The 14,662-nt window shown below is 40.8% G+C and overlaps 1 protein-coding gene across 3 annotated transcripts in view; it reads right to left on the bottom strand.

Annotated features, from left to right (window-relative positions):
- Window positions 1-14,662, bottom strand: part of LPCAT2 (lysophosphatidylcholine acyltransferase 2) — a 224,545-nt gene that overhangs the window by 41,178 nt on the left and 168,705 nt on the right. For all 3 annotated transcript variants that reach the window (XM_033941429.1, XM_033941430.1, XM_033941431.1), the window contains one exon: window positions 3,997-4,122. In XM_033941429.1, the coding sequence (XP_033797320.1) occupies window positions 3,997-4,122 (126 nt within the window). The remainder of the gene's footprint in view (window positions 1-3,996; window positions 4,123-14,662) is intronic.

Here is a 14,662-nt window from a genome sequence, read left to right as displayed (position 1 = left end):
ATTCAAATTCACATAACTGTATTCGATAGAGAGGGTACAGGGCAGGATTAATTCATAGAGGGCCCCTAGGCACACAAGTCCACTGAGCCCCCTGCCCCAGCCCAACCCTACCCCACAATACCCCTCCTCACTCCACAATGCCCCACCCCCATTTACCCATTTTCTTGTTTACTTCTTTTCCCCTTCTTGCTTCTCTACTTCTACTCTTCACTGTTCTCTTATTTTCCACTTTCTCCCACCACATTTTTCTCTGCTCACTCCATCCCTCTCTCCAGATACTTTTTAATCCTCTTTCCAATCCTATATTTCTCTTCCTTTGTCTCTTCTTTCTCATTCCCTTCCTTCGTTCAGTACTTTTTCACTCCTTCATAGCCTATTCCTATTGGCTCTTCACTCCTTGCCTCCTCCCCCTCAGCTCTCCTCTCAGACTGATTGAGGCTGCCTACACATAATCTCTTTTTTTTTTTAACCATGCAGCCGTCTGATGGCAGCAGAAGGAATGTTTAAATATACATTGGTACCTTGGATTACGAGCATAATCCGTTCCAGGAGCATGCTCGTAATCCAAAATGCTCGTATATCAAAGCAAGTTTCCCCATAGGAAGTAAGGGAAACTTGCTTTGATATGTTTCCCCCCCCTCCCCCCACGAGAACCGGCATTGCTCCCCCTGAACTGGCACCCCCCCCCCGCCGCCATCGGGCACCCTCCCCCCCGCCGGGGGATGCCCGATGGCAGCAGGGGGGGGTGCCCGCAAATCGAAGAGCGCTCGGTTTCCAAGGTGCCGATTTTGCGAATGTTTTGCTCATCTTGCAAAACACTCGCAAACCGGTGCACTCGTAAACCGAGGTACCACTGTACTTCATTTAGTGCTGCTGTGGGTCCAGTCTCATGGCAAGAGCAGGGATCCACATAGAATCCTCCCTACCCGAAGCCTGCCTGCTCCCAAGCCGACCGGCAGCTGATTTAATTCTTCCCCCCCCCCTGCTGCTGCCACAACTCCAAAAGGGCTAGGGTGCGTGCAGCAAATGCACCCGCTGGCCCATAAGCCTTCCCCTGATGTCAATTTTCATGTCAGAATGTCCGGGCAAGTCAATCGCTGGCCCAGCCCTTCTCTCCAATGTCAGAATTGATGTCAGGGGAAGGATTATTGGCTAGCGGCGTGCAATGACTGCACGCGCCTGGCCTTTTTGGGGTTGCGGCAGCGAGCGGGCGGGGGGAATTAAATGGAGTCAGCAGTGTGCAGTGAGCGGACGAGCCACGATGCAGCACGAAGGCCACGGTGAAGCCAAACACCAACAATAACATTGTCGGCTGAGGTAGGGAAAAAGCACACAGAATCACCACTGCCGCCTGCAGCCTCATAACCTGGGTACAATGTGACGTCATTTTAGCAGCGCATCGTGCCCCCCTGAACTCCTCGGGCCTGAGGCACATGCCTACTAGGCCTACCGTTTATTCTGGCCCTGAGATGATGAAGGCTAGTGTCTATGGAAAACCCCAGTTTAGGTAAGCAATCCTGCTTTCACTATGGACCAAGCAGCTATATGATAGCAACTCCACAGCTCAGGACTGGTTGTATTAACATTTCTTCCACAGAGCAACTCGCAAAATATATTTAAGGTGGATTGAAGATTAAGATGCAAACTGTTTTGAAGAGCACACTGAGCAGTTATAGCATCTGATCTAGAACATATATCTAAGACATGTGTATCTCAAACTGTGTGCCAAGGCATACTAGTGTGCCTCCTGAGATTCCAAGTATGCCGCGGCACACTGAGGAAGAAGAGAGGTGCCTGCCAGCTGACTTACCTGCATGTTTCGCTTTCTCTCTAGCATCCTCTGGCTGTCCCCCCTGGCCTCCCGGTCTCACCTTTAAAGCTAGTTACAGGGGGGGTGGGAGCGGGGGCTATATCTTTTGTTTTGGTATTATTCCTGATAGTAATGATGGATGGGGGAGGGAGTTTTTATCTTTTGTATAGATACTGATTGATTATAAGTGCTTGGTTGATTATCATTATTTGTATATAAATTGTATTGTACTTTTTGTTGGCATTAAAAACTAAACTTCAAAAATAAATAAATAAAATATTTCTTAACCGCCTATAACTAGGAGGTATTACAAAATAAAAAACAATCATAAAAAATAACATACAGCGCATATGATACAAACAATAACAGCAGTTCCTTCATATCAGCCATACTTTATGTCACTACAGCATATCAACACAAAAACATTCATAACCCAGAAAAGACATTTATTGAGGATGGGTGGGATGTGAGAATATCTGCCATATTTATTGAAATATGTAGTCTTCAGAAGTTTCTTAAACTTCTGAAAATCTACAACAAATATCTTTGTTTCTAAGGCTGATGTGCGCTGCCCTTCCCCACTTGTTTTGGTCTACGTGACATGGAATTGGTTTCCTTTTTCTTTTGAATTGTAAGAAATTTAATAGAGTATGAAAAGAATATCAACCTAACATATGGTTGCAGTGCTCATTTTGCTGCACCTCCTAGCCAAAGACTTCAGTATCCCAGAAATAGTTATGTAATTGAAATTGCTAAATATTTCCATAAGATTTTGGTGCGGTGGTTAAAGCTACAGCCTCAGCACCCTGGGGTTGTGAGCTCAAACCCACGCTACTCCTTGTGATCCTGGGCAAGTCACCTAATCTCCCCACTGTCCCAGGTACATTAGATACATTGTGAGCCTGCCGGGACAGACAGGGAAAAATGTTTTGAGTACCTGAATAAATTTATGTAAACCATTCTGAGCTCTGCTGGGAGAATGGTATAGACCAGGATTAGGCAATTGCAGTCCTTGAGAGCCATAGGTAGGTCAGGTTTTCAGGATATCCACAATAAATATGTATGAGATAGATTTGCATCTCAAGGAGGCAGTGCATGCAAATCCATCTCATACATATTCATTGTGGATATTCTGACAACCTGACCTGCCTACCCCTAGTAAAGACAATCATTTTGCTACAGCAGCTCTGAAAAGAATGGGTGGACCCAATCTAACACCTACACAAGATGTTAGGTGAGACTCTGTAGTGGACTGTTTTGAGCAGTATATCAAGAACTGGCCTATTCCAATGATATCTGGTTGTAAATATTTGAGTCTGTAGAAAACTATGATGTAAATCAAGTCTTTCTGATGTGCAATCTAAATTAATCTACACCGCTGGAAAGTAAGCAAGTTATGTATACTGCACTCAATGCTTAGTTGCATCTCTAGTATTTTTCTTAAATGTAGTGTAGGATAAGCTTGAACTACAAGTAGAAGCTGAAGAGTGGAAATTGTGCAACTACTTGCAGTTTCACTTCCATATTCTCAGATCATGTTTGCGATAATAAAAATTTGCATTTAATAGTGGAACATACAACTGGCTCTACAGCTTAAGTTGCAATCTCTCAAGTGATGTGCTTGGGCTTCAAGAAAGTATATCCCCTGCTACCTGGAAAGAGTATGAAAAGTTCATATCCAAAGTTATTTCCTTTTTATTACTTAGTCTGCAGAGAAGCCCAAAGGTGCCATTGTAGTGAAGGTAAAAGATAAGTGCAATAAATGAACACATACACGTATAACCAACTGAAAAAAGAAATGTCTAGATGCTGGCAGTTGAGACAGAAAAAAAAGAAGTCAGCCCCTCCAAAGGGACAGCAACTTGTAGTGGTGGAGGGGCTTGTGTGTTTCGTTGACTTGGAGTGCTATGCTGTACAGCCACCCATATCAGACAGGCCTCTGAGGAGAAACCAGATGGAGTGTCCCAGAAACATGCTTACAGTTTTCAAAGCAAAGCATATTCCCATGTTAATTATAGTTAAACAATGATGCACTGCAATTCTGTTTGTTATTGTAATAAGCTTACAAAATATCTTAGCACATATTCAATATAAAGGGAAAAAATGGTAAACCTTCAAAAACTAGAGAAGGCCATAAAGTGGATCAGATGTACAAATTGAATTAGATAAACTGCAAAACTGCTTACTTTAGCTTCTTGCTAACTTTAGTGTATTCAACCAGGCCCGTTTCCATAGGCAATGTCAATTCTCCTGCTGAGACCATTAATCTGCAGTCTTCATAAGTATGATCTGTAACTGGTACACCCAAAGCTCTATGAAGAAAAAGACGCAAAAAACAAAATTAAGCCAGAAAGATTGAAAAGATAACTACCATACATTGCTTTTTAAAACTTCTATATTAAAAGAACTCAGTACAGTAATCCCTTTTCCGTGGGAGGCTGTAATTTATTTTTGCTCCTTCGAATGTGGTATTTATAACTAACTCAACAACGGTGAATAAGGAAAAACTAGGTTCTTACAAAAATAACTTTTTGTAGTAGAAGGGCAAAGGATTCCAGATTATAGGTTTTATACCACTGATCGCAAATTGATTGCAGAAGGATGTCATCTACATCTTTCAGCTTCACCTCCTTCTTCAGTGGACTGTATTGCCACCTTCAGTTTGTATTAAAACAATCAATCACCACTATAATATGAGAAATCAGAAGGAGAGAAAAAGGGAAACCTCCCCAACAATACATTTCTGCTCTGTAAAAATAAAGTGAACAATATATAACGCTAGGAGGAACCAACAATCCACCCCCCTTGAGTGCAACTAGCACTAACAGCTCTGTAACTCTTAAAGACTTATCAAATTCATTCTCTCTTATTCAACTGGCTGGAAAAGATCTCCATTTACGAATCCTCCAGATCTGCCCGAGGCAGTAAGCAGGTAAAGTAACTGACAGGACAGGGCATCCGGAATCCTTTGCCCTTCTATTATACTACAAAGAAAATTACTGGAGGTAAGAATCTAATTTTCCCCTGTAATGCAAAGGGTAAAAGATTCCAGACAAATGGTGATGTACCAAAGCAGTATCTTATTAATAGGGCGGGACAGATGAGTCTGCCTGCAAAACTGAGGACCCAGACGCAACGTCCTCATGAGCCACTACAGACACTCTGTAGAACTTCATAAAGGAATGGAGAGTAGATAATGTAGCTGTCCTACATATCTCCTCTGGCAGAACTGCCCGAGACTCTGCCTATGAAGAGGCTATAACTCTGGTAGAATGCTCTCAGTGACACTGGGGGCTGTTTGCCATAGTCAAATGTATGCTGATAAAAGCTGACATACATATCCATCTAGAAATAGATGCCTTGGAAGCTGATCTGTCTTGTCTAGCCAGCCCAATTAGAAACTCAATTTGGGTTTTAACCTAAAAATAACACTGAATTATTATTGTTAAAGTTAACATCATGAGTAAAATATTGATCGAGTTTGGGTTGCCAATCTATATTGCTACAATTTGATATTAGTGCAGCATTTGATTCAGTAAATCATTCACTATTAATAAGTAGATTAAATAATTTGGGTTTTTGTGGATAAGTTATTAAATGGTTTAAAGAATTTCTTTACAAATTGGAGCTATTGTGTGATCTCTAAAAGTTGGAACTCTTTTTGTGGAGTTCCACAGGGGTCTTCTATTTCTCCTGTACTTCTTTTTTTTCCTTTTCTACTGTTTTAGGTTGAAACAATTTTTTTATTATTGGTGAACAACAAGAAAAACTAACACCAAGTGGCAACAACAAGAAATCAGCCAACATACTTTAGTAAACCTAACAAAGAAGAAACTAGGACACAAATCCATGTCAGCACCATTTTATAATATATCCCTGTCCCCTCCCTTTCTCCTGTACTTTTTAACATCTTTATGAGTTCTGAACAGACATTGTTTTTGTCAGGTGAACATCTTTTACTCTTATGCTGATTACATTTTTTGGTTAATTCCAGTGGATAGGGATATTGTAAATGTCAATATTAAGATCAGGGATTGTATTGGAAAACTTGATAGATGGGCTTTGTCTGGTAAACTAAATCAACTAAATCAATACAAATAAGACAACAGTTTTATAGTTTAATAAGCAGTTATCGTTGATCCCTACATTGATCACATTGGAATCTGGAGCTTCTCTTAAAGTTGAAAAACAAACAAACAGCAAAGTATTAGGGGTTATTTTGGATCCCTCCTTGACATACAAGGATCAAATCGCAAATTTATGGAAGAAAAAACCCGTTTGTAATGAGACAGCTGAGATTGGTGAAATCTTATTTTATCATTTTGTACTGGTGGTTCAGATGTTGATATTATCATAACTCAATCATTGTAATTCTTTGTATTTGAACTTAAATTCAAAATAGTTTAAAAAAATTGTAGCTGATTCAAAATACTGTAGTGGGGTTCATATACTGACTGAAGAAATGTGATAGTGTTTCTATATTTTATAAGAAACTTCATTGGCTGCTTAGAGAACATATAAAGTTTAAAAACTGTTTGATTCATCATATTATATAGAGCAGGGATCTCAAAGTCCCTTCTTGAGGGCCGTAATCAGTCAGGTTTTCAGGATTTCCCCAATGAATATGCATTGAAAGCAGTGCATGCACATAGATCTCATGCATATTCATTGGGGAAATCCTGAAAACTTGACTTTGTTCTTTTAACGTTTGCATTATTCATCTAATAGATTGAGTAATACATTTTTATTGCAGTTTCCCCCTTTTAGAGGTATACATTTTAAGTGCCAATTTAATACTTTTACATATGCTGATATTGTTATTTGGAATGATTTACCTATACAAATCAGGACAGAAATTAGTTATTAGAATTTTCCCAGAGCGTCTAAAACATTTTTATGTGATAGATTGTAAAGCATAGTTACTTACTGTAATAGGTATTATCCTGAGACAGCATGAAGATATTCTCACATATGGGTGATGTCATCCACGGAGCCCGGTACGGACAGTATGAAAGTGAACTTCACTAAGTTTTAAGAAACTTTGTGACTGCTTGCACCACGCAAACACGAGTGCCTTCCCACCTGACACCCACTTCAGTTCCGTAAGCAAGCTATGAAGCCAACCAGGGGAGGTGGGTGGGATGTGAGAATATCTGCCTGCTGTCTCTGGATAACACCTGTTACGGTAATAACTGTGCTTTATCCTAGGACAAGCAGGCAGCACATTCTCACTTATGGGCTGCCCTAGCTTACTGCAATGGGATGGAGGGAGAGTTGGCCAATGGAGGAAAACAATGTTATAAAAACTACTTGGCTGAAGTGACCCTCTCTTCTGGATAAAAATACCAGACAAGAGTGAGGATGAACATGTAAACTGAGGACCAACTGCCATACAAGGCAGACATACAAGGCGGAAAAATGTAACTGATCTTACATGCTTTCAGAAAGTCCTCAAACTGCCGTACAACGGAAAAGTGAAAACCAGAAATGGAACTCTAGGGATAGGCTAACTAACCCAACCTGTGAGTAACAAAGGTGAATGAACAGGAGAGAATAAGTTCTATAAGACCGAGTACCTTGTAATAGAAAAGTCAAGGTTCATTTGCAGTCCAAGATATGAAGGGTCCTCTCCCAGGGTGAGAATGGGGCTTTAGCGAGAAAGATTGAAGCACAACAATGAAATGGATACTATACTCTGTGACCCCTGTTGCCCAGAGTAAACGAGGGGTCCAGAAAAAAATACTGCATCCTGGTGAAAAAAGAAACTATACAGGATGGGTTTCACCCCCACTCTGGAAGTCCAATTCTGCTACATGCAGAAGTGACGGAGATGTCAAAGACCTCTGTCGAAAAGAGAAAGGACAAGTGATGGGTCCCACCGTTTGATGAAAACCCGTGGAAGACTGCAACCCACCGGAGACTGGTGGAGGTCAACAAAACCTATTACAAAGATGGAAACCAGAAGATAAGCATGTTGTTGACTTGGAACATGGAAAATACTTACAACCATAGGCAAAGAGCTAAGTGGGAGGGGTAGGAAAAAAAATACTCCACAAAAGAGGATACAAATTTGAATAAAAGTTTGATAAGATCAGAGCTGAAAACAGAGGAAACCCCCCCCCCCCCATCTCTGCCACTCCTTACAGTGGTGCGATAAAGAAGGTTATCTGGACACCGCTAAAATAGTTTGGTAGGATGAGGAGAGCAGTGTCTGCTAAAGCCACCCCAAGAGGTCCTAATATGTAAAACAGACCTTCGACTCTTGACAGTAACCTTTATCAAGGTTGAAAAAGAAAGAAGAACCACAGCTGTTTGGTCCACCATAGACTACAAGAAGCAAGAGGGTCGATCCCTGTTGAAGAAGAATCAATTCCTCCGCCAGTTAATGGTGGACTAACTATACTCTAATAATTTTTTTTTTTTTTCAAAATTCCTAAATTGACAATGAGAGGAATTGAAGGCCCCACCCCCCAAGAGGGACTGGTCCGAACCACCCAGGAGAGAGGCAGCCATTACTAGACGATGAGGAGAATACTGTCTACAACAAATTGGCAATTAGCGATTAAAGGAGGACAGAAAAAAGGGGGAAATGTTGAGAAATTTTCTAGGTCCAAATGTGCTTATTCTCGGATATAGAGTCCATTGTATCCTGAGCAGCTCAGCATACCAGGAGTAGTGGAGATGAAGTGTTCGAACACAGAAAACTGTGCATTAAGAAAAACAAATGAAAGAAATAGAAAAGACCTGTATGGAAAACCTAGTAGGAACAAGTCTGGAATGTGCCTACTGATGTTAGAATGCAGCAACATGTAAATGCAGACTATAGAGAAAAAAACATCAGTCTGGAGCAGTGGTTCCCAACCCTGTCCTGGAGGACCACCAGGCTAATCGGGTTTTCAGGATAGCCCTAATGAATATGCATGGAGCACATTTGCATGCCTCTCACTTCCATTATATGTAAATCTCTCTCATGCATATTCATTAAGGCTAGCCTGAAAACCCGATTGGCCTAGTGGTCCTCCAGGACAGGGTTGGGAACCACTGGTCTAGAGACTGATTGAAGAAAGCTGAAGCAAAAGAAAAACCATCATAAAACATGTAGTAGCCTCCTCCTCTCCTATAGCCATTCCCAGACCTCCGGGCCTTTTAGAATCAAAAAGGAGATGATGTAATAAGTTGTGTGGGAAATGTTTATGAAAGAACAGGTATAGGAAAAAAAATTAGTTGTAGTAAATGGATGCCTTCAGGAAAATACCATATAACACAATGATAATACAGTGGAAGACATGTTTCAAGACAAACTTGGTTGATCTTGCCTCAAAATAAAGCAGTGCAAAGTTCTGATATGGAGAAGGACCCAATTTACAGGCTCTACACTGATGATAGATCGTGATATGTCCTTATATCTACATTCATGTGAAAAAATTAGGACACCCCATGAAATATTCAGTTTTTTCTTATAATTATATATTTTATTGATTTTAAGATTTGACAGTTTTCAAATTCCCAATCAAAAGAAAAAATACAGTCTAAGCAAACAAACAAAACATAGGATTAACATTTAGGAATTTTGAAAAAAGAAAAAAAAAATTATTAGAGTATAGTTAGTCCACCATTAACTGGCGGAGGAACTGATAATGAGCTGAAATCTTTAACAAATAAGCAAATAAAATAAGCGGAAAAAAAGATGCAGTCTGATTGCTCTTGAACTATTCTTTCTGAGCTAATAAGAACCAGACATACCCATAATTCTCAAGAATTATTCTTAGTGGAAATAAATTTAGATAGCTGCTGTGGATCATAGAACACATATCTGTCCTCTTTATAAACCATTACACATTTACAGGGGAAACGTAGAACAAAAGTAGCCCCTAGCTGAGCAACCTGTGGTCTTAAAATAAGAAACTGTTTTCATCTTTTCTGGGTAGAGCGAGATACATCAGGAAACATTCTGATAGTATCAGTCATAAATGGAACATCTTTATGTTTAAAAAACAATTTCAACATCCATTCTCTATCAGAATCAATAGCAAATTATACCATCAAAGTAGCAGCAACCTGAACCTCAGTCTCCGACTTTGAGGAAATTAGTTAGATCCAAGCGATCAGCAGATAAATTCTGCTGGTTTGGATTTTGAGACTTAACTCTTTTTGGAAGGTAATATATCTTTGAAAGAGGTGGGTAAGAAGTTTCTGGCACCTTCAGAATCTCAGTCATATCTTTTAAACATAACTGAAGCAGTTATTGGAAAAATTAATAACCCGCAAGTTATATCTCCTAATGGAATTGTCCAGCATTTCTTGCTTGAAATGTAAGTTTGCGCTGTCTTTAACCCAAGTTAAAGCTTGTGCTTCCAAAGTTTTCATCCGAATTTCCAAATCTTCAGATTTATTTTCCAAAGTTGTTACCTTATTTTTAAGTTCTAGATTTTCTGAAAGTACCTTAGTACAATTAGTAGAAAGTTGTTGTATTTGGTTCCCCAGAGAGGCTTGCAAATTAACAATGCATTCCAGATGGATTCTAAATTGATTATCTCAGGTCTCTTCAGGGGAAACAACTCTGCTCCAGAAGTCCCTGTTGTCAACAAAGTACCTGTGTCCACAGCAGCCACCGCAGAAACCTCATGGGTCGGCCAAGCTCCCCCTGCTGATCGCTGTGTTGACATCTCCTGCAGCTCATCCTGCCTCAAACCAGAGCTGGCAGGAGAACGTCCCGAGCCAACGGCTCTTCCGCTGCATTGGGCGGGTCGCCGGCGTGCGCTCATCCGGGGACAGAGTGGCACCCTCAAAGGAGAACTCCGGCGCCTCAGCCTCCAGCTGAAGAAGTTCCTGGTTGTGGTGTCCGCAAGCCACGCTCAAAGACATCCATTGGGCCAGGCTGAGTTTCATCTGGGAACACCCGGAGCTTCGACTTCCTCTTTACCATCGGGTAAGTGGCAAAAGTTCTGACGTCCAACAGTACGGCATCTCCTCGAGAGCTTCAGACCGCCATTTTAGTCAAGCTCCTCAGTATTCAGTTCTTTCTTAAGAAATGTTCACATATTGATGTCAAAATTTTTTTTTTAATCTCTGGAAAAGAAAGTGATGTAATTGCAGGTAAACAAATTTTTTTTTTTCCTTGATTTACTCATGAAACAAACAATATCCACAAAAATGTGTACTCTTAACTGAGGAATAAATTAGGACACCCTACACCCTAATAGCTAGTGGTACACCCTTTGGTTGAAATGACTGCAGTGAGATACTTCTTGTAGCCATCTACCAGTCTCTGACATTGGTCTAAGGAAAGTTTGGCCCACTCCTCAATGCAGAATTCTTTCAGCTGTGAGATATTTGATATTTGAGGGGATTCTTGCATGTACAGTCCATTTCAAATCACCCCACAGCATCTCAATGGCCATTGGCTGGTCTGGACCAAACTATGCAAATATGGCTGGGAGGTGTTACCTCATGCTCCCTACAGTCCAGACATGAGTCCACCAAACTTTGACCTTTTTCCAAAGTTGAAACAACCTATGCGTGGACATTGTTTTAAATCTCTGGAAGAGCTTTTTTCCGCCGGTACCCAAACCATTTAGCAACTGAACAAAAACGGTGTCTTGGATGGAATAATGAAGCTTTCTGGACGTTGGGACTCGGTCATTGCAAAGCAGGGAGATTATATTGAAGGATTGTAAAGAAATACTTGGAAAAAAATAAAACATGTAAATTAAAAAAAATAGTGTGCATTATTTATGAAATGACCCTCGTATAAGCAGTGGGGTCATAAAATTCAGGTTCAGAAAAAGAAACCTCATACTGTGAGTCAGTGGAACCAGAAAAATCCCCTTGAAAAGGATGTTTACAAGAAGCCCTGCGACGCTTCCGGTACCGATCCAATAAGGAGCCCAAAGTGTCCCAATGCTTCAAAACAGATGATTGTTTTGATTTGAAACGATCCAATGAAGAAGAGGTCATATGATGTGCCGTAGCTAATCAATTCCTTGAAGGCAAATGTTGAGACGATGTAGAAGTTGTAGAGGTATCGTGACTGGAACATGATATCGGCGCCATGAAAAAAAGAGAAGAGATCCTTGATGCTGTGATGGATCAATAGTAGCAGAGCCTCGAGGTGTCATGTTCCGAAGGGTCCGGTACCGAGGGAGTTGATTGCAGAAGACGCATACAATGCAATTTAAAAACAATGGCAATCTCCCTGTGAAGAAGTCGAGTTTCTGCCGGAAGGATTGTACCAGTACTGATGGTTCAGCAGGTGGTATCGTTGGTGTCACAGATTGTCTTGGTATGGGTGACTTTAAAGGAGATGCACAACTGAAGGATCCACAGAACAATGACGTCTTATGGCCTGCATCAAGGAACTCAATGCCGAAGCCAGCGACCGCTGCAGAGCAGCATGCATCGGTACTGAAAGCTCACTAGCCAGTAACTTGTGGGCAGTAGGATGTCTTGAAGAGGGTGACCTCGACAAGGCTGCACACCTAGAGAGGGAGACACTTTGCGATGTAGAACAATGGTGTCTATGAGCGGCATGCATCAAGAGAATCAATGCTGTAGAGACCTTTGACACTTGTTGGGAAATAGAATCCTTAGACTTCTTTGATGAAGAGACTCCACGATGCCGATATCGATGCAGGAGGTATCGATGACTCTGATATCCTGGAGTCCATGTTCGAGCCAAACAGCTTCTCCTGCTGAATTCGATGGGCCTAAATGGAGTACTTTTTCAGTGTGGAACACCGAATACAAGACTATTCGGTAGTCAGGAACTAAACATTGGATATACCAATTATGAGGATTGGTGATCAAAATGGGTCGCTGACACCTGCAGCACCTTTTAAACCCCATCACAGGCTTAGACATGGGGGAAAAATCTCTTTGGTGAGATTGAACTCAATGTTTGAAGGAAGGAAAACTCGCCAAGGAAAAGAAAAAAAAGAAAGAACTGAAGGACTGAAGCCCAGTTGTTCTTTCTTTTGGAAAATAAGATAAACTAAAAGAAAACAAATAAGATAAAATAAGATGATAATATGCGAAAGCGGGAAGGCAATGCTGAGAGTCAGTCCAAAAGAGACTTTGCTCTGCGGAAAACAAAGAACTGAGGTACTGTGAGCGGGCATCGAGCGGGAAGGCACTCGCACGTGTGTAGTGCGGGCAGTCACGAAGTTTCTTAAAACTTAGTGATAGTTCACTTTCATGCTGTCCATACCGGGCTCCATGGAATTGTAAGGACATTTTTTATCCATTGTATTTTCCTACAGAATTTTATGGCTTCTTTTTTATGTAAATTGTTTTGAACTAATGGAATTAGAGCAATTCAGAAATCTTGTATTAGATTAGAACGGAAAGGTGGTCAGAGACGAAAGTCATTGTTATTTTCCAAATAGTGGAGCAAAGTTCTTCTGACATCTAGCACCTGCAAAAGCATATCCTGATTTTTCAAACCCATAGACCAGGGCTGCCCAAGTCCAGTCCTCGAGATCTACTGGCAGGCCAGGTTTTCTGGATATCCACAATGAACATACATGAAAGAGATTTGCATACCAAGAAGGCAGTGCAGGCATGTTCATTGTGCTCAAAAGCTATGGCATAAGCCCAAAGTGTTCCAGATTCTCCATGAAGACTGGTCCTTGATTGAAAAGATTCACATGTACTGGCAGCTTGATGTTTGTCTTTCTGGAGATGAATAAGATACACATACCACAGATGGTGCAACCAATCCAGAGCCACTAGTACAACCAACCAAGGGGGAAACAAAGCAGCCCTTTCTCCGGCCATGCATCTTCCTCATATCAACTTAATCGTCTTCAGCTTGTACAAAATACTGCACTTTGTCTATTGTATCAATTCTGGTCTCCTTATCTCAAGAAAGATATAGTGGCACTAATAAAGGTTCAAAGAAGAGTGACCAAGATGATAAAGGAGATGGAACTCCTCTCGTATGAGGAAAGACTAAAATGGTTAGGGCTCTTCAGCTTAGAAAAGAGATGGCTGAGGGGTGATATGATTAAAGTCTACAAAATCCTGAGTGGAGTAGAACGGGTACAAGTGGATCGATTTTTCACTCCGTCAAAAATTGCAAAGACTAGGGGACATTCGAAGTTACAGGGAAATAATTAAGATGAATTCAATATCATATACAATAAGCCCTACAATTAAAATCTTGGGAGTTCTTAAATCAGTGCTTGACCATGAAAAATCAGATAGACACAATGGTTCAAAAGGGTTATTATACCTAATGGAAACTATGTATCATCAGATCCTACTTCAATGCCGCTGCTTTTACAATTTTAGTGCAGACACTACTTCTGAATATACTAGACTATTGTAATATTGTATATCTGACAAGTACTAAGAAAAATTTGGCTAGATTGACCCTGGTTCAGAATACACCAGTAAGAATGATTTATGGTCTGAGGAAGTATGACCATGTTACCCCCTATTATTATGAGCTGCCCGGGTGATCTTTAAGTTGGGATGCTTATACTATAAAGTTGCTTTTGGTGTTGCCCCATTATATCTTGCCGACAGATTTGTTATCATGGCGCATGAGAATAGTAGAAAATATCATGCCCTATTCACGTTCCCTTCAGCCAAGGGTTGTAACAGTAAGAAACAATATGGGCATTGTCTTTCCTACCAAAGATTTCCTTCCAAAATGAAACAGGGGAAACAAAACCACAAGTTCAAAAGCACAAAAACAATTGCTAGCACTTCCTACGAACTTTCAAAGACAAGTTTTTGGAGTAGCCGCATGTAGAGGGTGATTGCTTCTTTGTATTTCATACAATTCTCTGATACACCCGTTGAACACTCATAAGACTCCTGAGGCAGGCCGGTTGGGCCGAAACATGT

This window comes from Geotrypetes seraphini, chromosome 4, assembly GCF_902459505.1.
Source record: "Geotrypetes seraphini chromosome 4, aGeoSer1.1, whole genome shotgun sequence".
Classification (NCBI taxonomy): domain Eukaryota; kingdom Metazoa; phylum Chordata; class Amphibia; order Gymnophiona; family Dermophiidae; genus Geotrypetes; species Geotrypetes seraphini.
The sequence above is the reverse complement of the archived record's forward strand: the minus strand, read 5'-3'. Positions and strand labels throughout refer to the sequence as shown.